Raw genomic sequence first — 26,114 nt, 5'->3', positions numbered from 1 at the left:
CAGGCGAGAAGTCCTAGGCTGCCAACCCTCCGGCCCACCACCATAGGTCTACAGCTTTAAGGCTCCAAGGCAGAGGAGCCGAGTTCCCGCCGGGATTGAGGTGCTGACCACCGAGAAACCGAGCCCCATAGTCCAGCCCTGCCCTGAAGGAGGGCGGCCATGAGGGCGGCCATTTGGGCGGGCCCGGCGCTGCCCCCGCCCAAATGGCCGCCCTCCCTCAGAGCGGGGAACTACAGCCCCCATAATCCTCTGCGGCGTCGAAAAGGGAGGGGGTAAACCCATGCAGCGGCAGGCGCACGCGCAGCTTGGGGGTGGAGCGAGGCTGCCTCGGGCCCGGCTCCTCTGTCAACACCAGCCAAGATGGCGGCGCGGAGGCCGCGGACCGCCTCAGGTCAGTGGGCTCGGGCGGACTCAAGCGGCGACGGCCGCCTCCACCACCGCCACTGCTGGCGGCCCCGGCACTTCCCCCTGCCGGCCTCTGCCTTCTAGGCGGGAGCGGCGTGATGGGGGCGGGGTGGGAGCGGCAGTTCGGGGGGTGAAAGCCGCCTTAAGACCGAGGTGCCCTCAGAGCAGCAGGGGGATTGGCGGAGGTGCCGGGTTCTGGCCTTGGCCGGGCCGCAGGCCGGAGAACGGAACTTGCGGGGCGCAGCGGGGAAACGAGGAGCCGTTTCCCCCCTTCTCCAGCGTCTCCGCATCTTTTAACGCGCAGATCTTTTTAAGTGCGTTGGTATGGCCTCACGGTGTGACGCCCTTTTGCACAGGCACAGTTGTATGCCCGTGAAGGGTATGCATAATATTATCCTGTAAGGAAAGGAATTTTTTTGTTGTTGTTTAATCAATAGAAAATGCTCTAACACTGTTATTTTCCACGCATGGTGTTATGCTTGTGTGGCTTTTTATTTGAATAATATTAATTTAGGGGCAGAATTAACAAAGCTGATACTCTATGATGGTGTTTTTGTGGTCTTCTCCATTTGAAGAAGTTAAACCGTTTGTACTTGATGCCTCAAAGTTAGAAAGAAAGAACATTCAATTATGACATTTTAGCATTATGGGTCTTGTTATTTATGTTTTAGTACTCAAGAACACTTAGGTGATAATAAAGGGAAAGAATTCATACCTACATGTGCATTTCATGCATTCTGCAACCTTTTACTCATACTTTTAGTAAGACAAAAAAAATGGCTGACATCCTTAAGAGGATGTTTATATCTACAGTCTTTCTTTGTAATTCCAGATAGTAACTTAACTTCTCTTCCTTTCTGGAATGCCCCAGCATCATTACTGAACTTATTTTTCACTTTAAATGTATCCAACTGAAGCAGACTTCAATTCATATGTGCATGTCCATAGAACTATAATATACTTTTAAGATTTTTTTTTTTTTAAAGATGTAACCATCTCTACCCTTTGACGTTTGAGTGTGCTTGGTGCTTAGGATCTCTAATTTGAAGTTGTAGGAGGCCTATTTTTAAAATGTTGACAGAATTGTACTGCAAGTACGGAATTTAATTGAAGTCCCAGATTCATCTATTTCATCTGTTGTGGAAAAGGAACAGAAGTGTATTCTTGGCTTGTTAACATATGCTAACATCTAGCCCTCTGAGGAAAACATTAGACCAGAAGTTCTCAATCTTTAGAAGTTTTGGTCTACCCAGAAAAGATGTGTGTGCTTTCTCTTAAGTTAGACGTGTTTTATGTTGTTTAAGATCATAAAAGCAATTGTAGTAGGTCAGGTGAAAGCCCAGCATACTGTCTGAAAGCCATTGGCTGCAGGATGAGCTAAGAAAGATTTAACAGGGTAAGCATGTACCAGTAGTTTCTCAGATTTTTTTTGATTTTCAGCCCAGGACCTCATTAGCCATGGTTGTTGTCTTTGTGTCTGACAGCCTTTGGTGTTTTGGTTTTTTTCTCTTTTAATTTATTCTGTTGTTATTTGGAGTCCACGTCAGCTTTTAGTATCTACAGCATCCTGCAGCAACCTGTTCCACAGGTTAACTGGGGATTCTGGTGGGTGGGGGGGTGACACAGAGGAGAGGAAGACTTCCCTTTTTTTTTGTGTTGAACCACATACCTGCTAGTTTCATGTGATACCACTTGGTTCTTGTACTTGAACAGGTAGGAGATTCCTGTTCACCTTTTCTGTGCAAGTCATAGATTTTATAGGTTATACCTTCCGTATAGTCCCCTCTTCCTTACCTTGAATATTATGGCATAAAATCTCAAAATCCTGAGTTGCTTGACCACTGGCAGCCTGTGTGCTGCAATTTAAACCACTGGATTAGCCAGTTAATACCAAAAATGGTTCTGTTAATCTTTGGGCTTTTTACATAGATTGTTAATTCACTTCATAACTGAGAATGTAACTTTTTTCTTTTTTTTTTTTCTTTTCAAGAACATGACAGTGATGATGATTCCTACGAAGTGTTGGATTTAACAGAGTATGCTCGGCGTCACCATTGGTGGAATCGTATGTTTGGCCGGAATTCAGGACCAATTGTAGAAAAATATTCTGTAGCTACCCAGATTGTGATGGGCGGCGTGACTGGCTGGTGAGGGAGCATCACTTTTCATAACTGTGCTAGACCTTTTACTGTTAGAAGACCTCTTTCCAAGGCTATTTAAAGCAGATGCGTTTATCTTCTCTAATAGGATTTCCCTTATCATTGATCAAGATTATTCATGTATGAATAATTTCTTAACTCATTACTCTGACTCATCATTCGGAAGTGTTTTGTAGTATTGGTAAAACACCAGTTAGCTAAGTCAACTCTTACCAGTTACTGTGACAAGGATTTGGGAAAATGTCAGAACTCTAGAAGTACAAGAAATAAATGGAAGATTACTGCATATAACTTTTGTTTGTATGGAAAAGCGTATTTCCTTACTAGTATAGATTTAGAAACCCAGTTATAATATCATGGCTAAGACATATTTTAAAGGTAAAAGAAATGAAGGAAAAAAAGTGTGGCAGAATGTACTTTTAATTAAGAGCCTCATTTTATAGGGACTTTTTTCCCTCTAAATTCAGCTGGAGCCATTTTGAACAAATTAACAGTCTGCTTTCATATTAACTGAAGAGAGATACCACATGCTAAAATGATTCATGGTGAAAGCTAGACAGCAAAGATGAGAACTTAAACTGGAAAACGTGGCCCCAGTCTTAGCAACTATGTCAAGGTATTTGTTATTTGTCAAAGGTATTTGAATGGTATTTGTCTATTCCAATATTCTAAAAAATTTAAGTTCAGTAGCACTTAAGTTAGCAAAAGTTAAGTTATGGTAGCACAGCAACTTTTAAAACAGAATTATACAGGATTTGGAAGATGAAATAAACTAAAAGTGAAATTGTCATATCCAGGCTCAGTATAGCTTTGAGAAGTGTAGGTGTAACTTTCAGTCTGATTTTTTTTTTTTTTTTAATTTACCTCTGTAGCCTTAAATTTATTTATAAAAGTTCAATGTCTATATGTAAACTCTGAAGCTTCTAGGGAATAGTTCATCTGGCATCCATAGAAACTGGCTTATTGAAGGATCTAGAAACTGGATGTTTCAGTATCTGTAGATGTATGTACCGCTGTGTGTGTATTCAGGTATATGAATTCACTATTCATATGCAGGGAGAAGAAACATTCCCCTCTGTGTGGGCTGGTGGGGGGTGGGTCAGACGCCAGCAGAGTTGCCCAGAAAAGTTATGGAACCATCAGCTTTGGAAACATTCAACTCTTGCCTGAGTTAGGACCTGAGCAGCCTGATTTAGCTCAGAGGTTGGGTCAGACTTTGCAGCTGGCCCAGTTCTGGGAAGGCGGCTGGACTAGATGACCTCCAGAGGTCCCTTCCTGCCTAAACTGTGCTATGATATCGATATCTGTGCTGTTCTCAGTTTGACGTGGGAGTGTTTGGAGACTGCAAACGAGATAATTAATTTTCTGGTTGCCTTGATCCATTAAAAATAGGCTAAGGCCGTGTCCCAGCAGAGCAGCCCCGCTGATTTTAACTCTTGTGGTAGGAATGTAACTTCTTTTTATCTGAGATATTTAAGTTACGGGTTGTTGTGTAGTTAATATAAATGATGCTATAATATATTTACCTTCCATTTTGAAACATTTATAATGGCACTTTTATATTATTACATTGTGCTTTATTAACATGCTACATTTAATAGCAGCATACAGCTTTCCTGTATAGATAAGGTCTGGAGATCTCAAGCTTAACTTTAACAGGGCCATCAGACAGCCATGAACTAGTAACTGTTAATCATGTTGTCTTGTGGTAGACATTATTAATTAAATAATTGTTTTTATTAAATATCCTGATTTTAAAATTTAAAAATGTGAATGATACATTTGCTCTGTTAAATGAAAAAATAGTAATAGTTGTAGTCAGGAATTTTGGAGTGTGGCATGTTCAGCAGTCAACTTCATTGGACTGGGTTTTTTTTTGTTTTGTTCTCCTAAGGTGTGCGGGATTTTTGTTCCAGAAAGTCGGAAAGCTTGCAGCAACTGCAGTAGGTGGTGGCTTTCTTCTGCTTCAAGTATGTAGCATTTCATGCTTTATAAGTTGGCAAATGTTATTTACTAAACAATAGGAAAAACACAGCTGTTGGGTGAAATTTAATTAGGACGGCTTCTTATCTACTTCATCTTTTTAGTCTTATCAGTCAAAAACTTACATTTCAGCTGGAATATTGTGTACAAAAGAGACATTTCTAAAAATCAGTGGTAAATCAGAACCTACTCTATCCTGTAAAATAGTTTGTAGTAAGCCAAAAGAAACCTCTGTGCAGAAACTGGGAAGCTGTGTGGGATTCAATATTGCAAGATTACAGGAACTGCCTGTAAAGCTATGATTAGGGAAATCAAGGAATTTATGCTGTGGTTTGTGTTTTGTTTTTTTTTTTAAATAGGTTTGAGAACTTTATCAGTGCTTTAGAAGAAGTGGGCTTCTTTGGCAGTTGCTTGGAACACTTGCTCTGGTCCCATTGTGAAGCCACATTTTTCTTTTTTCTCTCTGTGTTGTATTTACTAGTTGAATCTCTGAAGTTTTGCTGATTTCTGATGGCTTCATTGCATTCCTCTGTTCAACTGGATTTCAAGTCCAGAATTTTTTAATGATGTTATCTGGCATACCGATTTGCATTTTTCATCAGATACTGTGGTTAGGGGAGGACATATTTCCCATAAGCCTTTAAATTAGATGATGAAACTTTAAGTCAAGGAGAATTTCATGTATCCTTCTGTAAGATGCCAAGTAATTCTTACGTTTTTTATTGGTGTTTTTCATGTCTTATACCTATGAGCTTGTCACTTTTCCTTGTATCATTCTAGAGGAAATAGACTGGTGCCTACTTAAGTTCAGTAACATAACATTTTTTGAGAAAGGATGTTAAAGAGATATATATGTGTGTATATATATATATATTTTTTAAGTCTTTCCAGCATCATCCTGGACAATTCCTGGAAGGCATATCCTACTTTTAGTTATTCATTTGATTGTAATGGCTGATGCAGTCAACTATCCATCAGGAAGGCTTGGGAGGTACCTCTGATGGCTGCTCTGTAATGCATCGAGATGTCACAGTTGTGTGAGGGACTCTTACTTCCTTCATGATCATGTTCTCTGCTGTTTTGGGATTCATTTTTGTTTTGTTTTGTTTTGTTTTTAAGCCCCATGTTAAACATAGAACTGAACTGCAGCACTCTATGTGAGAATGAATGGTCTTGGTACTATTTGGTTTGTTTTCGACAAATATAAAATGTATTATATTTTTAATGACTCAAAAGCAAGCATCAACAACAATGTAAAAAGTCAAAGAGAAATTATTTTGATATGAAGCTTTATAATATTACCATTCATTCCACTTCACCATTGTGCATTGATGACCTTTTTAAATCTTCTGGAAATCACTGGTTATTGGGCTTGTACCTAAACATAGGGTTGAATTTTACAAGGGTGTGGAATCTGAAATGGTTTAGAATCATCCAGATGTAAATTTTTGGCAAAATGTGCTATGCCAACAAATTAATCAATTTGGTGGAGTACTCTGGACTGCTTTGGCCGATGTAACGAGTGTTTCTGGATGATGAAGGAAGAATTAAATCTTTATACATATACACAGTGGATTTTGAAGTACTCCTCATCCTTTTGATGTAGTTGACTTAAAGATCTGAATCTCTCTTCCCATGTTACATGCCTTTGGTCTTAATTCTTTTAATGAAAATTCTTATCTAAGTATGACTTGAGGAGCCTACAGAACAGAGGCCTGGCATCCAGGGGTGGCAGGCAGAACGTTGCCTACAGGTGCTTGCGTTAGTACTTCACAGTACAGAAAGCCAAAAAGTCAAAATTAAGACCTATAGACAAAGGAAAATGGAAATTGCTTAAAACACAGTACTTGTGCAGCATTTTTGCTTGTTGAGCTGTGAAGCTTTGGGAGCTTTCCTGTACATCAAATGGATTTGCTGTGTGTTTGAGTGTCTGATTTCTTAGTTGATCTCATTTACAGTGTTTCTGAAAAGGAATATTATCCAAGAGAAAAAATGACTTGCATATTTTGATTGAGTTGTCTATATCTTTAATTAAGTAAGATCAGATTCTCTTGGAAGGGAATGAAGTAAATGCCTTGGTCTTTCATTTTAATTCAAAACGTTTTGCATTTTAAAGCTGAGTCATAAATTCTATAGTGTAATTACATTTCTGTAGTCTTTAATTTTTTCATTTAAAGATCACACATCGTGATTTTAATTTCCCTATGAATACATGTTCAGCTCTTCCCCTGAGTGGGCAGAGGAGCATTTCAGCACATGACTAGAAACTTCCTTTTTATCTGTAAATTTCTCTGAAGTTGCAGCTGTCATTTCAACTGCTGATTGCAATATTGACGTTGTAATTACCTGCTAAAAAAGAAATACTACAGAAGGCAAGATTCTTGACTGAAGCCCATCTAGTGAAACATTTCAGTCCTGAAATTAAAAAAATGCACTTTTTCTTCAGCTCGTGGTGACTTCATCTCAAGAAATCTAGTATGAAACTGAAAGCAGTATGGTTTTGGAGTGTCAGTTGGTACAAGAAACAAAAGATTTTTCAGATTTTTGTAAGTGATCTAGAAGTTTTTCAGTCTTAATACATATTAAGCAAGAAGTAGTCTGAGAGAATAAAAATGACATTAAGGAATACATCGTTTTCAAAATTAAGATCTAGTATCACATGTTTGTGGCAGATATTTCAACAGCTTGATTTGATCAATTAACTGTCCTTTTTTATTGAAATAGATGCAGTTCTTCAAATATGCTGGTATAAGACCAATACCCGTGCACGGTATTAAGGAATATATATTTAATTTCTCGTAGCAAGTAGGGGATTTTCCTTGGATAACTTCTAGTTTATACAGCACAGTTTAGTGAAATCCTGAAGAGTAGGGAGGTATGAATTTATGTGGTTCTGCTGTAATGAATTAGTTAAAAACAAATGTTCTTAATGCGTGTCTGCTCTCTGTGTTCTTAAGGACATCCTGTATCCTTAGGAATGGTTTCACTGCTTTTTGCTCTGTAGTCGACATACAAATTGCAGGTTTTTCCATTGTGTGTTGACTATTATTTAATCATAAAACTGTATTTTTTTATTTGTGCTTCCACTAATGTATTTTGCTTTATCCCATTAACAAGCTATTGATTAATTCAATTCAGTTCTTCATTAAATTATTTCCTAACTTAAGAAAATTAAACCTCTGAAAGGAACACAAGAAGCAAAATAAACTCTAAAGATATTCTTGGCTCTCTATTGAATGGGGGTTCAGTGATACCATGCCATGATGATGATGTGGCATCTCAGTGAAGCAGGGAGAGAACAACATGCTTCTGGGAGTGAGGACTTAATAGGAAAGAATTGTAATCAGTTCTGTGTTGAATATCCCACTTCACAGTTGATGTCTGCAGACTTTGAGGGAATGTTCAGTGGAACAGCCATAGCAAATGGTAGTTGGAAGTTATGCTTTTAAAGAAATACCATTTTTCTGGCGGGTTTTGACAGGAAATGGAGGGGCATCATTCTCTGCCTTTGTAAATTGGAGTGGTTTCACCGGTTACAGTGGAGATGCACCAGCAGGTGGTGGCTGAAGATACCTCATCTGCAGTTTTAACTCGTGAAAAATGTATCATTCCTCAGTCCATCCTTATCTGCATATTGAAGTTAGAGGCTTGTCAGATCTGTTCTGGAAACTTGGTTGAGTGTGATGGGGGTTGCTACCTATCTAAATACCAAAAAATACCTAAAAGTATACGTGGCTTCTCTATGCTGCGCAAGCAGCTGAGCACAGGGAGCTGACCTGTACTTTCTGGGCTTGGTTGGGCTTTTTCAGTATGAGAGCTTTTGTCTTTAAGGAAATTCAAACTCTCTTATTCCATCTTTCCATATAAATTTTTTTGCTCTTAAGTGTTTTTTGCTCGTTACTCTTAATAATGTTTCACTATAACGAAGTACTTGCATGCCTTTCCAGTATCACCCACAAAATGAGGTCTTCCCTTTAGATCTCTTGTTTTCTTTGATAAGTGTAGAGAAAGAGGCACATATTTTTAGTATTCCTGAATTGATGTATTTTTTTCAATTGCCTTTTTGGAAAAAATCCATTATTTTTTCAACAGTTCTGGAAGATCTTGAACAAAAATAAATTTTACTAATGTGATATATGAGAGAGAGATACGTATATAATATATATTAATCCATTATCATATATAATTTTTTTCAGTATATATATAGATAGATATACGCACACACCCCTTATCCAGCTCTTTTAAGAATATATATATCTCTCTCTACATATAGAGCTTTGTGGCTTTAATATATATAAGCATGGAACTGATAATGGAATATTATTATTTTAGTTTCTCTGTTATTGTAGGGGCTGGGCTTAAACATAATAATGGGCTTGAAGAATTTGTGTTTATGTACATTTACTGTTATAAGTGAATAGGTTTTTTTTTATGATGTATTAAGGTCTAAAAATTGAAGCCTGTCTCACCGACGTTTGAGTTCAGTGGGATTTTTCTGTGCTTACAAGTTATGTAATGAGTAGGATTACAGCCAAAGTAGATATGACACAGACTCTGACTGTCACTGCAGTGAAGTATAGGGGTTTTTTTCTTCTCAGTTATAAATTTTATATTCAAAACATTACCCTCTGTTGCTTATTTCATAGATGTGTATAAACACTCAAAAGCAGAACTTAAGATCTCTGCTACTAACTTAAGGGAGAAAAGTAGTATAATTTTTATTGTGTAAACTGGAGTTTTGATACAAATGTAAGTTTTACCTACTGGAGAGCTAAACAGAAGTTAATTAAAAACTTCTGTCTCATCTTTGTACTGTATCGATAACTGAGCTAATTAAACTGGTCTTGATTAAATGTTTCTTTTAAAATCCATTTGCTTATATATATATATTTTGCTGTTTTACAGACAAGCAAATACTTTAGAATTTCGTACGTTGCATTGAACTGGGTAAATCAGTCCATATTTAGTTTTCAGTTTTGTTGAGTTAGAAGGCACCAATTCAATTCTTGGGCTTTTTTGAAATTCGTGTGGTAATGGTAAATTCATAAAATAAAAATTTCCCCAGTGTGCAATGTTGTTTTTTTTTTCTTTCCTGGTATGTCATCCAGTGACTGGATGTGCAACCAGTACAGCTTTAAAACTGGTTTGATGTTTTCATACTGTACAGACAGCGCTTAATTAGCTATCCCTGCCTGACCCTAGTGCCTGTGTGGATAAATGGTTTTACAATAGACAAGAAAGGTCAACGAAGCTCTTACATTCTGAGGTATGAAGTAAAGGAGAGTATAATATTTAATAAGTTCATTTTGCATTTGTCCAGGGAATTGTTTTTTTAAATCTTGAGCAAAAGTGGTAGCTGAAGTTTACTTTCTTACATATGTGGTCTTTTAGAAGCATCATTCTGAATTCAGGCAAAATCTGTATGAAACTTCATTTTAAGCTTTTTTTCAGGATCATGAAATTCTAATTTGTAGTGAAATATGTTGCTTAATTATTGTGGCTGTTGTAAAACAAGCTAGATGGTATAATTTCAGTTATTTGGTAGAAAGAACTATGCGAAAGTCAAAATTTAGTGCCTGTAAGCGATGCGAAACATTTCTTTTTATGCCAAATGTAATAAATTGTATATTTAAATATCTGTTCCACAAAAGTTCATTATCTGTGGCTTTTATTCACTGAGTATACTGTTTGCTTAGAATGCTGTTACATAAGTTACCTGAATTTGTCAAACATGTCCTTAAGAAGGACTTGAGAAATCTCAGTCTTCATAAAGAGTTTTTTGTATAACAGTAATCTACCTGTAAAGTTAGTGATCTGTGTGTTTGTTTTAGCAGTTAAAATAAGCAGTAATCCTTCGTTTTGATTTTTTTCCCTCTCTTTTTTTCCCCCAACTAATGAGTTGTTTGTTTTCACTGTTCTCTAGAGCATGCAGTAATTGCCTGATTTCTATTTTTTTGAAGCTATCATCCTATAAATACTTAAATATGTATTTCTTTTGTGAATTGTCTTAAGGAAATTGGTGGGACTGTCAGTGTTGGTCAAGTACCAGAACATATTACTTTTTTCCAGTAAGAGAAATAAGGCAGGGGGTTGGGATGATGGTTAAACATGCTAAAAATCTCATGGGTCTTGTTTAAGCATCTTGGGAGTTTGAGTGTAAATTGCTCTGAGCAATCCCCCAAAGCTCACCCATTTTGCTGATGTTACAGAACTTGTGCCGTACACAGGCCGTGTTATTTTTCTACTTACTGGCTTCTTTTTTTTTTTATAGAAAGTATGAGAATTCTCCTGGATACTTTTTTGTTGGACAGTTTAATGATGTAGGATAAAATAACAGTTTTCAGTATTTTTAAGGATAATTCTGATTAGCCCTGGATACTCTGTCACAAATCAGAATTCCACAATTCTGAAAGAAGCTGAGATGAAACAGTTTTTTCATTGTTGTCCTATCAACATGTCCTTTTCTTATAATTAAAGTTATAGTAAATGTTGAAAGAAAAACATTGTTTATAAAGCTTTTATAACTAAAGAATAGAGAACTGGTAAAATCAACAATAGTCTACTGAGCTTTACCATTGTTTGTTCTAATTTCAACTACTGTTATGGTGGAAAATGTGTTTGAAGCGGGGTATCTGCTGTAATTGGAACAATGTCTTTTTCTGCATCTGTAATAAAAAAAAAAACAATAAAACTTTGTAGGCACTAAGACATTGTATTTTGACTCATGAAATGTTAACTACAACTGTACTAAATTCTCTTTATTTTCCTAGATTGCTAGTCACAGCGGATATGTACAAGTTGACTGGAAGAGAGTTGAAAAAGATGTAAACAAAGCAAAAAAACAGTTAAAAAAGCGTGCAAATAAGGCAGCACCTGAAATCAATACTCTAATTGAAGAGGTAAGTCTGAGGTGTTAAATTGTTTTCTACCAGCCAGTTCTTACCTTCCGCTGGAGGTGATGATTAGTTGAAAATGCAGGTGCAAAACTGAAGGAATCAGAAATGGTCTAGCTGTATGTTTTATTAAAAGTTATCAGATTGTACTCTCTTTTATTCATTTAGCTTTCTGTTTTGTTCACTCTTAAAGATGACACACAGACTTCAACGTTACTGCGTTTCTGCGGCTGATACGGTTAAGGGTCTGCCATTGGCTTTGCCATTTAAGTGAGAAAGCAGTAAGGTCATGACACGGTACAAAGTTGAGGGTGTTGTGGTTAAAACATGGTAGCTATGAAGGCAAAACCCAAATTGTCTTAGATTGCTGATAACACAATTACTTGGTTGGAAAAGACTGACCTTTCTTTCTGGAGAAAAGCTATAACCACTTCCTAACTAGAGTTGTGGTTTTTATCTCATTTTTCTACAGTTTGAAGAATATCTGTCTTCAGAATCTGTCAGTTAGATACTATGTTGAAAAGAAGTAGCCTGTGGTACTGATCAGCGTCACCGAGGCTGTTTCATTCTGTCATTTGAAGACTTTTATTTAATTGATTTATCTTTAAAAAAGTACATTTAGGCTGTTTTTACATATTTTCAAATTTCATACAAACAATCTAAGTTTCTTTCTTAGTAACTGTGAATCCTGACTTGGAATATGTTGCAAGCAATGTAAAAGCAGCCAAACTAGGGCTTTGTAATTAAGAGTTTTGACTTTAGATTAACATGTATGGAGTGACACATAGATTGCTAAAAGCTATCTTAAATTTTAATGTGAGTGGGAAGCTAAAGTTCAAGAGAGATGGTTTTCTAGCTGCTTCTCTACCCCAATTAGCTTAACCTGCCCTTCTCCATCACCCTGCAGAAATGGGTGGGACAGGATGAGGTTTTTGGTTGTTTCCTTTTTTTAAAAAAAAATAATAATTGTTACTTTCTTCTAATTGTGCACTAGTAGCACAATTGTTTCAAGTGGAGGATTTGTGAAATGCAATATGTTCGATATAACATGCTATACTCTTTGCTATTACTTAATGAAATACTGTGTACAAATGTCATCATACATAAGTGACTTTTGTAGCAATAAGTTGTTAGGAAACTGGCTCATAATGGAGTGAAGTGTGGGGTTGGTTTGTTTTGGTGTTTTTTTTCCAATGATCTAATCTTCCAAAACCCAATATTTTTTAAAACTTTTTTTCATGTAATTAAAATTGAAGTGACGGTAGCAGTCGTGCTTTTTTGCCAAGGGAGTTTGTAAAAACATCTGTCTTGTTTTAATCAAAACAAGAGTGGTATTGGCATGAAATTACTTTGACAATTCCTTTGTATTTTGACTTTCAAAATGCTAACTATGTTTTAAATATATTGGTTAAGGCAGCTGAGAGTCAGTTTTCACTCCATTGGTGCCAGCAGTTGCCACCTCACTTTATATGTTTTTAAAAATATTGCTTCCCCCCCTCCATAATTTTAGTATTCTTGTTTCCAGGCAATTAGGATAAGTATTAAATGTTACAATCAGACACAACTGACTCAGTTCTTTACAAATGCTATTTTTCTTCTCAGTCAACAGAATTTATCAAACAGAACATCGTGGTGTCCAGTGGATTTGTTGGAGGCTTTTTGTTAGGCCTGGCATCATAAGGACCTGAATCGTCTCTTCCCGATGGCATTGATGGCAGCAAAGAACAGTTGTGGTGACACACTGTCTTAAAGCAGTGTGGGTCACTGGGCCTTCCGGAGCAGGATGAATGGACTAGCTAGACAGCTTGGAAACGCTTACATTTCAGGCTTTTGCCTCTTGAAGCTTGGCAAAACTAGGATTTGCTGAAAAACTGTGCAGTGTGCTGCTCGTAGCATTTCTGGGCAAAACTGGTTCATCTTCATCATGACTCTTTATCTATGACCTTTCAAGATCTAGCATTTTTTAAAATGTTATTCTTGGAATGTAGATATGTAACCATACTTTAAGAAGGAAAGCTCCATTTCTATGTTTTCGGTTAAATATGGTTTATTTAAAATTATTTTTCTTCATGCTGTAGTAAATAGTATCAATGACTACATAATGTATATGATATTGTAGTTTCGGCCTCACGGCTGTCCATGTTCTTTAGAAGGTACTGCAATAATCTATCAATCTGTAATACCTTTTTACAGACTATTAAATAATGGAAAATCATGAGCTTATTAAAGATGAAAATTAACTTTGACTCTGGCCTTTGTGTACGCAGAAAATAAGAAAGTCTCGTGTTTATAGCCTGCAGGCATCTGGTACAAATATTTGCAGAGATACTTGTGATATTTGTGTACTAAGTAACTGTGACTGGAGAATAAGTCTTATGAGGAGAGGCTGAGGGAGCTGGGGTTATTCAGCCTGGAGAAGAGGAGGCTGAGGGGAGACCTTATTGCTCTCTACAACTACCTGAAAGGAGGGTGTAGAGAGATGGGGGTCGGTCTCTTTTCTCAAGTCACAGGCGACAGGACAAGAGGAAATGGCCTCAAGTTGCGCCAGGGGAGGTTCAGGCTGGATATTAGGAAAAATTTTTTCACTGAAAGGGTTATCAGACATTGGAATGGGCTGCCCAGGGAAGTGGTTGAGGCACCATCCTTGGAGGTGTTCCAAAGACGGGTTGATGTAGTGCTGGGAGGTATGGTTTAGTGATGATGCTCCTTGTTTGTGGTGTGGGTGACTATTTTTGTCAGTTAGGTTGACGGTTGGACAAGATGATCTTTAAGGTCCCTTCCAACCTAGAAGATTCTGTGATTCTGTATATATGTTATTTTTCCCAGATGCGTAGGCATGCGTAAAACTCATTGATAAAGCTGTAGTAGGCAGATAATCACAGAATCGTTGGGAGCACAGGCTCCACAGTGATCTGATGCTTCATTGTGTCGCACTCAGTAAACCACGGAGGTCGTTTCGGATGTCGGTAGTTGGTGAGATGAAGAGATGAGGCTTCTGTCCGAGCGCTCTGCAAGGGCCGGTACTTGGTGGGGCTCGATAGGATGTGGGTGCAATGCGCCTGGAACAAACAGAAGGCTGCTCTTGCAGTCCATTGTAGCTGGAAATGATGCTCACTTTCATATTCACCTCTATTGCCTCTATGTTCTCCCCAACTTAGACATTTCTTTTTTTCCTCCATTGTCACTTAATTTGACTTTTTGCCAGTCTTTTTTTCAGTGGTGCCCAGTGAAGAGGACAAGAGGAAACGGGCACAAACTTGAACATAAGAAGTTCCATCTAAACCTGAGGAGGAACTTCTTTACTTTGAAGGTGGCAGAGCCTGGAACAGGCTGCCCAGAGAGATGGTGGAGTCTTCTTCTCTGGAGTCATTCAAAATTTGCCAGTCTTTTTTTCAGTGGTGCCCAGTGAAGAGGACAAGAGGAAACGGGCACAAACTTGAACATAAGAAGTTCCATCTAAACCTGAGGAGGAACTTCTTTACTTTGAAGGTGGCAGAGCCTGGAACAGGCTGCTCAGGGAGGTGGTGGAATCTCCTTCTCTGGAGTCATTCAAAATCTGCCTGGGCACGTTCCTGTGCAACCTGCTCTAGGTAGACCTACTTTGACAGGGGGGTTGGACTAGATGATCTCCAGAGGTCCCTTCCAACCCCATATCATTCTGTGATTCTGTGACGTTCACTGTCTAGGGTGTCAGCTATGGAAAAATGAGGGTACGGCTTGGCTTCAGTGAGCATATTGGGAGAGTGTTACGTCTGGGAGGTCTCAGAAAGCAAATGGGGCTTCATTTCCTCAATGCGATCGCTGCTTTCACCTTTGCCAGAGCAGAGCAGGAAGCAGATTCTAAAGGAGATTGCAGGCATAGCTGTGGATGGGCTGGAAAATTTATTCTCAAGTAGGTTTTTAAGGTGGTTTTGGTAATTTGTTACTAGGTTATTCTAAAGAAGTTGAGAATCCAAGCAGGGGCTTAATGCATTTTTTTGCACTTCAAACTTGTGAACCTTTTAGAAGTTTCTGCCCAAGAAGCACTGTTTGCTCGGCCCTGATTTCTCTGTTTTTTACTGTACCAGCAAGTTGATGTGATACGGAGTCTCTTTGACGCAGATTCCGTTGGGTGCGTGTCTGAACAACGATAGCGATTCGTTAGCATCAGACGGATGGATATAAACTTGGGATGCACAGGAGGTGGGGTGCACACCCATCAGCTGGGCTGTACGTGAAAGGCATTTGACGTAGTAACCCAGTATATATTTAGATTTGGCGCCTCTGTGGACTTCAGAGACCTGTGTTACACGTTGACTTCATGCATGCGGGCTTGTGGCCAAGGTGAGCAAGATCAGAAAGCACGTCAGGGGGATCTGCGAGGTGTAAGGGTTTGGGTGAGTTAAAGCCTGTTTAAGACTTTTGAAAGTAAAATATAACACCCAGCCCCCTGCACCAAACCAAAACCAAGGTCACAAATAACATGCTAGCATCCCAAATGTGTTGTTTCAAGGTGAATATGTAAAGCTGTGGAAACACAACTTTTGCAGTTTATTGGAAGCGGGAAGCCCAAGGAGGAATGTGAGTGCTGGGGCATCTGGGATTCAAAGAAAAATGCCGAAAGATGAAAATGTTAAACATCAAAGTTGCTTTGCCTTAGTGTCCAGCCCAAAGGATAATGGGAAGGTAACGAGTCAGCTCTTTTCTGCCGATGAAGCTAATGGATTTTTGGCGTGTCAGAAGAGTTGCTGAAGCCAACTGACCTGAGTCACCCACCCCGGCTGCAGTGAGCTCAGGCGTTCTGAAGGGCTTTAGGGATGAAGTAGCATCCACCTCAGCAGCACAAACCCGTGAGCTTGTATTTTTTTAAAAAGTGTACTCTGTGGAAGGATTTTAAGCACACACCTTTTACTGTGCTTGCTAAAAGGGTCAGTCATTTGACCAGCGAATATATTTCATAGTTAGAATTTAAAAATAAATTAAAAAAAGAACTTACATAGATAAGTATGCAAGACTGATTTCTGCAGAGGAAAGTTGTTCCACTATTATTCTCTTGCCATAATCTGAGATTCTTGGTAAGGCAATGAATAAAGAACTGATTGAATTAAATATAATTGAGGTTTTTATTATTTCTGGAAGCTCTTGGAATAAGAGCTGCAATGTTGTAGATGTAAAACTGTCTGAGGGACAAAAGAAGTGGGGAGAAATGGTGTAATTGAAACAGTGAATGGTGGTGGTTTGTATTAGGATTGGCTTTATGTAAATGCATTCATGACTTGGGGAGAGTGACTGCTGGCACAGCAATACTCACTCAGCTCTCTGATAAGGGTTCCTTAGGTGGGTGAGGTAGAGGGGATGCTGCCAGGAACTGCAGCTGGAGCTGACAGGGTGAGGAGATTGATGGAGTGGCAGACTTTGATAAACATAAGAGTACTGAGGGGCATAAATGCGACTTTTCTTGCAAACACCTGAGATTTTATACGTGTCAGCTCAGAAGAGAGTCTTGTATATCTCTGTGCATAAGGGAATGCTCTATAAAGTTACAGTCAGAAAAAAGAATGGGATTATTGAGAACGGAATTGAGCACAACAGAAATACTATGTTTCTGGTGGTAAGTTCTTCTCTGGAATTATTTCACAGTTATTCTTACCCTCAGAAAAACTAATGCAGACTAAGAAGATTCAGAGAAAGGTGAAATGAAGAAAAAAATTTTGAAGAGCATTTTTTTGGGGGGCATGTGGGGGAGGAGAACTTCAATGTTAGAAAGCAGATACTTAAAGAAGGAAAGTGTTAGAAATATGTAAATTAATGGAGGGCTGAGCCAGCAGTTCTGTGCTTTTTATTGTATAGCTGAAAGCTTAACTGAAAGGTGAAAAACGTGAACTGAGCGTGGGGAAACAGCTTTTCAGAGGAGGTGTGATTGGTCCGTGGAGCTCGTTTGCAGTGTGTGCTAATGAACCCAGGGAACGAGCTCCCATCAGGGAAAGATGGGGCAACACCGAGGGAAATTGCAGGAGTGCTCAGTTATATCTAAAGATGCAAGAAAAACAGCTTCAGGTTTCTCTGGCCACAGCTAATACTGTTTGTTGAAGTTCATGATAAAATCATTCGAGGGATCAGATTATCCTGCCTTTGCCTTCTACTGGCTTGTCTATTTTTTTCCCCGTCAAAGAGTTGTTACCAGTCACTTTTCAAAATGGAATACTAAGTTAAATGACTGACTAAGGCATACAATATATCCCTCTAGTGAATAGCTGTTGAAAGATTACTAAATGAGTTCTGGGAGAGATTGCTAATAAATAATCTATTTATTTTGCATTATCTTAATGGCATAATCAATTTTTCCGATTTTTCTTTTTATTTACTTAAAGCAGCATTGGGCAGTAAGTTTTAATGTAAAGTGAGATGGTTGGTGAAAACCAGTGTGATCTGATGACTGAATTTTAAGAAGTTAGAATTTGGCTAAATCTTTGAAAACTGATTCTGTTTTAGCAGCCAGATTGAAAATTAAAATATTGTAGTTAAAGATATAGATGCCTAATGCATTCAAGCGCATTTGTAATGAGGTTTTAAGAAGGGGGGATGCATACGCAGTAGAACAAAGAAGTCAATAATGTAATTCAAAATTTATGCCAGTGCAGATTTTTTTTTTTTGTATTATAGTTCAAAAATTAGACTGGAATGATCAGCTTAAAGATCTGGTTTTTGTCTGGTCTGATTAGGAAGCAGGTCTGATGCCACATGGGGATGTCCCAGTACTGGGACAAATGGAAAAGTTGATGTTTGTTATTTTGGGGCAATTTGGGGAGTGGGTGGTGAGTTCTTAACTACTGAGACATTCCTTCAAGACCTGTAAGACCAGAAGCCAATTTTAATTAATATAATTGTGGGGTAGGTTGCCACAAAGCAGGTAGTGCTGATCCGGCAAAGCCTGAAAACACGGTTGGGTTTGGCCCCACATTCCAGCCTAGAGACCATCTAAACCTTGGAGTGCTGAGGAACGTGGTGGAGAGACCTAATGGGGGCTTTTGTGCTCGCGCACTGGACTGGAAACAGCAGGGCCAACCCTGGCCCAAGTGGTGCCGTGCTTTAGCCAAGAAACCTTGCTGGACCCGAGCTGGCTCAATATATGGCTTGGGTAAACCAATATAATGTTAACAGATTTGACTAATTCAAGGGTTCAGCAGTCAAGGAGGTCCTCTGCCTCCCTCACCACCTCTTCTTGTCCCCCGACCCCTGTGACCTCACTTTCTCAGTGTGCTCCTACCTCCTGCTTTTGTTTTTCTTTTTTTTTTTTTTTTTTTTTTCCCCAGCTGCCTAGAATAGAGCCCCACAGCATTCACTACAGCTGATCAGTGAAAAAGAGAGCTTGAAAATGGGATGAAGTTGGGGAATGAATCCCACAAGTCAATCCAGCTCTTGGGCTATCTGCCAGCTAGTACTTCTTGGTCCAGAGAAGGGCGACAAAGATGGTGAGGGGTCTGGAGAATAAGTCTTATGAGGAGAGGCTGAGGGAACTGGGGTTATTCAGCCTGGAGAAGAGGAGGCTGAGGGGAGACCTTCTCGCTCTCTACAACTACCTGAAAGGAGGATGTAGAGAGGTGGGGGTCGGTCTCTTTTCTCAAGTCACAGGCGACAGGATGAGAGGAAATGGCCCCAAGTTGCGCCAGGGGAGGTTCAGGCTGGATATTAGGAAAAATTTTTTCACTGAAAGGGTTATCAGGCATTGGAATGGGCTGCCCAGGGAGGTGGTTGAGGCCCCATCCCTGGAGGGGTTCAAAAGACGGGTTGATGGAGTGCTGGGAGGTATGGTTTAGTGATGATGCTCCTTGTTTGTTGTGTGGGTGACTATTTTTGTCAGTTAGGTTGACGGTTGGACAAGATGATCTTTAAGGTCCCTTCCAACCTAGAAGATTCTGTGATTCTGGGTTAGAGAGCTCAAAGGAGCTGGAGACCTCACTCAGTTACCTCTTCCAGGGAAACCTTTCCTGCTTCCTTGACCAGTACCCTACCTGTCAAACCAGAGGGTATTTCAGTATGAGAGATCCTTGGCCTGTCCTGCTGATGCCTTCTGTTGTGGGGATGTGTCTCAGCAGTCATGGGAGCGAGGACAGAAACTTGGGTCTCGTCTCCTCAAAGTTTACCTGAAATCATTGCTAAATAGTGAAATGTGCTGCTTGAAGTGGAAATGCTCTAGAAGGGAGGGAGGAAGGAAGGACTCCATTTATGGAGGGAGGGAAGTTGGGATATTTTGCTGTCTGTCTGGTAGGATGCTTGCCTGAGAACTGGAATATATTATCACACATCTCATCCTTGATACAAGAGGTTTTTGGCTTCGCGGTCAAACCCCCACAAAATCAACTGCTCACAGCCTTAAGCTGTGAAATACCATTTCTGCATGTGTGTGCTGTGTATTTTAAAAATACTTAATAGAAAATATTAACATCCACAAAGGAAATAAATGGCTATTGAACCCTACAATTCCTATTTAACATAGATACTTTGATCGCAACAAGAGGCTATCTACATACACTTGCCAATACACACTCATGGGACCTAGGGAATTAAGAACCTACATATCTAGTATGATTTTTAATTAAACATCTTACTTTCTTGAAGTATTAATTGTGACATAAGGTTATGCTGTTTTCTCATGTGTTTAACAGACAACAAACTCACACTGCGGCCAAATACACAGCTTTTAATTTTCAGTTTTCAAATCCCCTCCAGTGGGACAATGGAAATGCTTTGATAGCTGATGTTGTTCAGACAGGATCTAAGCCAAAATACATCTGAACAGATCTATAAATGTAAGAAAAACCTGCAGATGTATGAAAAGAATGTATCAAAATCAACTGTTGCCAAATGTTGTTCCAGAATCCATTTGGGACAACAAAGAGGAGGAATGAAAATTAACAGCGACAAGGGAGTCCGTATGTCAATGCTCCTCTAACAGCGTATGATTGTTAAATCTAAAAAATATTGAGAAACTGCCTTTTGAAACATTGCTTTCTTTTTTTTTTTTTTTTCCTATTTCCATGGCATCAAATATGATACTTAATTTCCAAACCTAAAAGCTTCTTCAGCCAGCTAAATTGCATGCTGGCTCCTGTAAGAGCTTTGTTTTCAGGCTGCTTGTGCAAGTAAAGCTAAGCATATGCTTCAATGACTAACTGGTTTGTATATGAAAGCAAAGGTAGAACAAACATTGGAAGTGATACGTACATTTTTTTTTTCTCTCTTTCCATGTTGTTACAGAAATCTCTAGTTAGGCTTTGAGACCTTCAGGTAGTCTTCAGAGAATCAGGAAACCATGGACTGCGCAATGTATAGGGGTTAAAGGTAAGGCAAAAAAGTGGAAATTGTCTGAATATCGATGTCAAGCGAGGTACCCTATAGCCTGCTTACAGGAATTAAGGAAACAGGCACTTCTATGGCAAGTTTTCCTCGCTCTAAAATTGACATCTAAAAGTGACTTAGAATCCAACCCAGAAGGACCCACTTTTCTTCACTGTTTTTAAAGGCAGCCCAAGCTTTGACTTGCTCACCTGTAGGTACTGAAGGTTGGGTAAGATGAATTCCATGCCAAGGGCATGAAGGACAAGAATGGTGATTTACCAAGGGCAAATCATGCTTGCCCAGCCTGTTCTCCTCTGAAGAAATGACTGACTATGAAGAAGGGGAGGCTGGTGGAGTGGACTTTTATGTGGGCTGAAAACTGCCTGCACTGCCAGCCCCCAAGGACAGTGATCATTTCTACACCAAAAATTTCTACACCAAATGGGTTATCAAGCATTGGAACAGGCTGCCCAGGGAAGTGGTGGAATTGTCATTCCTGGAGGTATTTAAAAGATGGGTAGGCGTGGCGCTTAGCGACATGTTTTAGTGGTGGTTTTTGTCAGTGTTATGTTGATGGTTGGACTCGATATTAAAGGTCCCTTCCAACCTAGACGATTCTATGACTCTATGTCTTGGTGTCCAGCTGACGGTGGTAACAAGCAGACTACATCAGGGACTGCGCGTGCATTAATATTGTTCAATATCTTCATCAGACCCGTGTGATGGGCCAGAATGCAGCACTGTAACAAATCTGTAGGTGACATCAAATCAGGAGAGGCATTTGGCACACTCAAGTGTAGAGTTTAGATCCAAAGGCAAATCTGAGGAAGCTGAACATTGCACCAAGAGCAATTTTGCAGAGTTCAGCAAGGAGAAGCAGCAAGTCTGGTGCCTGGGGTAGGTTAACCCCATAGACAGCCACTGCCAGAGCGGCAGCTATGCTGGAAAGGGCATGGAGGCTATGGTGGACCTCAAATTGAATTTGAATGAACCCTGTACTTTCACTGCAGATGAAGGAAATCACATACTGAGGTACCTTAGGAGGAGTATGGTCAGCAGTTACAGAAAGTTGTGATCCGCCTGTCTGTACTTACCGCTGGTGAGGCCACACCTGGAATACTGTGACCACTTGGGCCCTCCAGTTCAAGAGGGATGTGGAGAAATAGCAAAGTGCCCAGAGAAAAACACCTAAGCTGGTTAGGAGCCTAAAGCATAGGACCTACAAGGGGACTTGAGGTTGTTCAGTCTGGGGAAGAGAAGGCTGAGGCACAATCCAAGGCAGCCTACAACTACTTGAAAGTGAGTTACAAAGATGATGGAGCCAAATCCTTCTCAAAAAGGGGCAGCAGCCACAAATTGTGGCTTGGGAGAGTCACATTGGACATTAGGAAAAGCTCTTCCACCAGGAAGAGCCTCCAGTGCTGCAGCACTGGAACAAGTCACCCAAGGCTGGTGTGGGTTCTCCCTCCTCAGGGGTTACAAGATTTGGCTGAACAAAGCCACAACTGATCTGATCCAGTGTTGATCAACAGCAAACCATCCTGCTGTGAGAAGAAGGCTCCAGTGGTCCCATCCAAGTAGCACATTTATGGGACTGTGAAAATCAGATGTTATCCCACTCAGCCCCTCAAGTCTTTCTCCCGGGTTTAGCTCTGTGTTCCTGCACATCTGAATATACATCATAAATGCTCTGCTATGGCTGGTCTCTTCTAACTATTCACACTGAGCAGGAAAAATAGATGCTGAGGCTATCTGGTACTGCAATTAATTCAATTTTTTTGCTTTTCTTTTTTTTTAAAAAGAAGCAAATTCATTTATTATATCTGCATTGGAAAGGTTAGAGACTTGCCTGGTTTTGCGGTATCAGATTTGCTTTTAGAAAATTAAGATCCTCTGGTAGGTGACACACAGGAATTAGTGTATGTATGTGATTTGCTTGGAGTTGTTGCAGCACATTCTCAAATATGGAACAGCCAGAAAAATGAATTATTTTTTTTTTTAGTAGGCACTCCTACACTAATTTAAAAATAGTAAACTGGAGCAAGGTAAGTATCACAGAGCCTGATGTGAAAAAGTACCTTGATAGAAAATAAAGAATAGAATACGTGATGAAGATTGACATTGCAAATGAAAAAGGAAGATGAAAAAAAATAACACAAAATAGCAGAAGATGCAAAGTGATTAGGGAGCACCGAGAGGGAGAGGGGAATGGAAAGTTGGTGACAGATGAGGTTGATAAGGCAAAGGGCCTAAAGGAATTCCTCGCCCCAGTAATCACAGAGGCAGCAGAAGGCAATATCCCAGGAACTGGGATTTGTTTTCCTCGGGGAAGGAAGGAAAATGTCAAAAGGTTTTACTCTTGCACTGGAGTGGATAATAAGGCAATTAGTACTATTAAAAGTTGTCAGCGCACCCAGACTGGAGTGATAAATCACATCCTAGGATTGTAAAGGGAGAGGGAGATGCTGGGAAGCTTTTGTGGAGCAGTTGTGACAACTTACTGGAAAGGGAATTATTGAGAACTGGTGAGTGTTTAATGAAGTTCACACGGAAAAACGAGAGCGAGCACCGCAACTCCAGCATTTACAGAGCTGTAAGCTTGACTCCATTTCTGCAGGAGAAACTAAATGCTGGTGAGTCATGGCTGTGTATGTTTGTAAGTGGCAAAATGAATATATTATTAAAAATACATCATTTCAACGTACATGCCATGGGAGAAGCACATATAATGCAAATGTTTTGGAATCTGTTGCACAAAAGATTTATGCAAATAATCTCTATTAATAGGATTTCTCAGTGCAAATCCTTTCTTGTCAATACAAGGAGAGGTCTTGGCAATGTTATGATCATGATTTACCTTTCCAAAGGGTTTCTGACATTTCTACAGCTTCAAATGGTGTTTTTCCCTACATAAATATATATTGTAGAGGAGGTAACTGCTAACCTTTTGCAAAGCTCTCTAAATATGTGTACTATCCAGTTTATCATCCACAGGTTCATTAAGAAGGGAGAGGAATAGAAATTCTCCATATGCTACACACCTTCCCTCGCCTGGTCTCCACACGTTTTTATTGCTTGATCTATTTTAGGTAGGAATGTGACTCCTTCATGAAATATTTTAACTGCTGCAAACAAAAATAAAATAAAAATAATGGGCAAACTTCTCTGCTTGGTATTGTGGGCTGGTTAAATCCTCTGTTGGCCAGGGGGGGCAAGATCCTGTTACCCACCTCCATCCCCAGGTGATGGGGACAGTGGGGGAGTCCCCATGGGAGAGCGCTAGGGCATCTCCCTGGGTCGGAAACGTGGGGCTCAGGATGACTGGGCCCAAGGTTGGGCAGGGCTGCACCACAGCTTGGGTGGGGACTGGGAGGAGGGTCTGCACTGGGCAGTGGCTCCCTAAGGAGGCTCCCTAATGAGCTCCTTCTCATCATCAGCCTGCATCTCCAGAGATGAAGAGGGGCTGAAGAAGTGAGACCGGGTAGGAAGAAGATCACAGGTTCTGGAGTGTTTCATTTACTTTCTCCTAGAGCTGCATGTAGTACCTTCCTCAGGAAGCACCAGGGGATCTCTGCTCAAGGGGGGAAAAAAAAGAAGATAAGGAAATGGGCTGGAAAAATCTGAACTTCTTGAGGGTAGCAGCCTCTGCAGAGAGTAGTTGAATGAAGCAGTCCATCTCCAGCTGGCAGGAGGAGTCATCTGCCAGAAGATGCCAGCCAAAGGGTGGCTTTGCAAAGTGTTTCCACAGTGCCCAGCACTGCTCTGACTGGGCTAGCTGAAGAAAACCGGTGAGGAGAGAGCTCTGGGAGCAGAGTGTTAGAATAACCACCACTGGGGAAATGAAAGCAGCAATCAGGGACACAAAGGCATCCTTCAGGCCCTTCCCATCTACAGTGACCACCCTGCCCAGCACATTTACATAGCACCTGCCATGAGGGGTTTCTTCTCCAGGACTTGTGCGGGCCCATATCCTAAGTGGATGTCAATGGGAGATGGTTGTCACTGCAGAGTGATGACCCTCATTAAACACTTGCAGTCTTGTGTGGTTCAGGCATGTGCTCAAGGTTGGGAGACCTTGTGGGACCACTGTGCAGCTGCACTGCAGTGGCAAAAGAGCTGCCAAGGTCAGCCTTGGCAGGACGACTAGAGACACAGCCACCCAAGGCTGGAAGCTTGGCAGTCCCCGTGTCCTCCTTCTCAGCTTCCCAGTTTATCAGTTCATCCTCCACCATGGTCTCTGCTCTGCTTGGCAGCTGCTGTGCAAATCTGGATGTCCAAACTCATCTTTGGCTAATTTCATGACTTGGGGAAAAATAAAGACACAACTGAGTCCAGCTGGGATTAGCCGGCTGAGGGCCAGACAATCTGGTAGTGACTCAGTGAGTGGCTTTGTGTGTGTGCACGTGTATGTACATCTAGGCGGGTACCATGTTCCCAGAGTTTGTGCACTGGTCCAGCAAGTATGACCCACCTGCATCCTTGCTTCACCTCAAGGTGTCAAAATTAATGCCTGCTTTTCCACAGCATGCTGCTCAGACAGGACATGGGCACACCGCCGGTGCAGTTGCAGCAGCATCTCTCCATGCATAAAACAGAATCTTTACTGCAAGGGATGACAGGCATTTTAAAAAAATTAGTATCCCCGTGCAGTGGGAGGTGACACCAATGATGCAACCCTAATTTCTGACCAGCCCCCAACCAACCTCACTCTTTTTTTTTTCTTTCTTTTTTTTTTTTTTTTTTTTTATATAATATCTAAGTACAAGCAAGTGGAGCATCTGCTTTACAAAAAATGAAGTTGGAGAAAATATAAAAGCTTGATGACTATAATGGCATTTGTATACTTTCTGGTCCATGTAGCTGGGTATTACTAGAATCTCTTTTAAGAGATATTATTCACCTCCACTGAATCTTGTTCAAGTCAGTAAACTCAACATGAAAATTGTTTTTTTTTTTTTTTTTTTTTTTTTTTTTTTTTTTTTAAAGGATTCAATTCTTTTCCCTGCAGGTGTTGTTTTCCCTCTTAAATTCTTGCGCTGCACAGCAAGCCCATCTCAGCATCCCTACCTCTGACTGTAACTTTACCTCTCTTATCTGCACGCTGACTTTCTCGTGGCTCTTTCTCAGCTGCCTGACTCAAGGTTAAGCAGCTGTGCCCTATCAGAGTAGGGCCTTGGGTCCTTGATACACAGGCAGCTGAGCTTCCTGGGGGGAGGTTACAGAGATAGGGGGGTGACAGCACTGCACTGCCCATCTTATAGGACAACCCAGCCCAAAACCATGCTTTACTCCTCAGGTCGCAGAATGGATAAGCGTTGTTTCAATTCATACTGATTTGGGGGTGGACAAGGCAGCG

General features: G+C 40.3%; 1 protein-coding gene across 1 annotated transcript; it reads left to right on the top strand.

Moving 5' to 3' along the window:
• Positions 1-278: 278 nt before the first annotated feature.
• FUNDC1 (FUN14 domain containing 1) lies at positions 279-13,686 on the top strand. Its single transcript, XM_014938147.1, has 5 exons — positions 279-391; positions 2,396-2,552; positions 4,459-4,534; positions 11,318-11,446; positions 13,043-13,686. Exons 1-5 carry the CDS (start codon positions 361-363, stop codon positions 13,118-13,120), a joined length of 471 nt encoding a protein of 156 aa, XP_014793633.1. The 5' UTR covers positions 279-360; the 3' UTR covers positions 13,121-13,686.
• Positions 13,687-26,114: the final 12,428 nt, after the last annotated feature.

The sequence above is a fragment of the Calidris pugnax genome, unplaced genomic scaffold (assembly GCF_001431845.1).
Source record: "Calidris pugnax isolate Ruff unplaced genomic scaffold, ASM143184v1 scaffold25, whole genome shotgun sequence".
NCBI lineage: Eukaryota > Metazoa > Chordata > Aves > Charadriiformes > Scolopacidae > Calidris > Calidris pugnax.
The sequence above is the reverse complement of the archived record's forward strand: the minus strand, read 5'-3'. Positions and strand labels throughout refer to the sequence as shown.

Bases quoted from the DNA above. Each gene is read 5' to 3' on its own strand.
- FUNDC1 (XM_014938147.1), top strand. From the start codon at position 361: ATGGCGGCGCGGAGGCCGCGGACCGCCTCAG. The intron at 392-2,395 runs GTCAGTGGGCTC...TTTCTTTTCAAG, and splicing joins GAGGCCGCGGACCGCCTCAG to AACATGACAGTGATGATGAT. The intron at 2,553-4,458 runs GTGAGGGAGCAT...TGTTCTCCTAAG, and splicing joins ATGGGCGGCGTGACTGGCTG to GTGTGCGGGATTTTTGTTCC.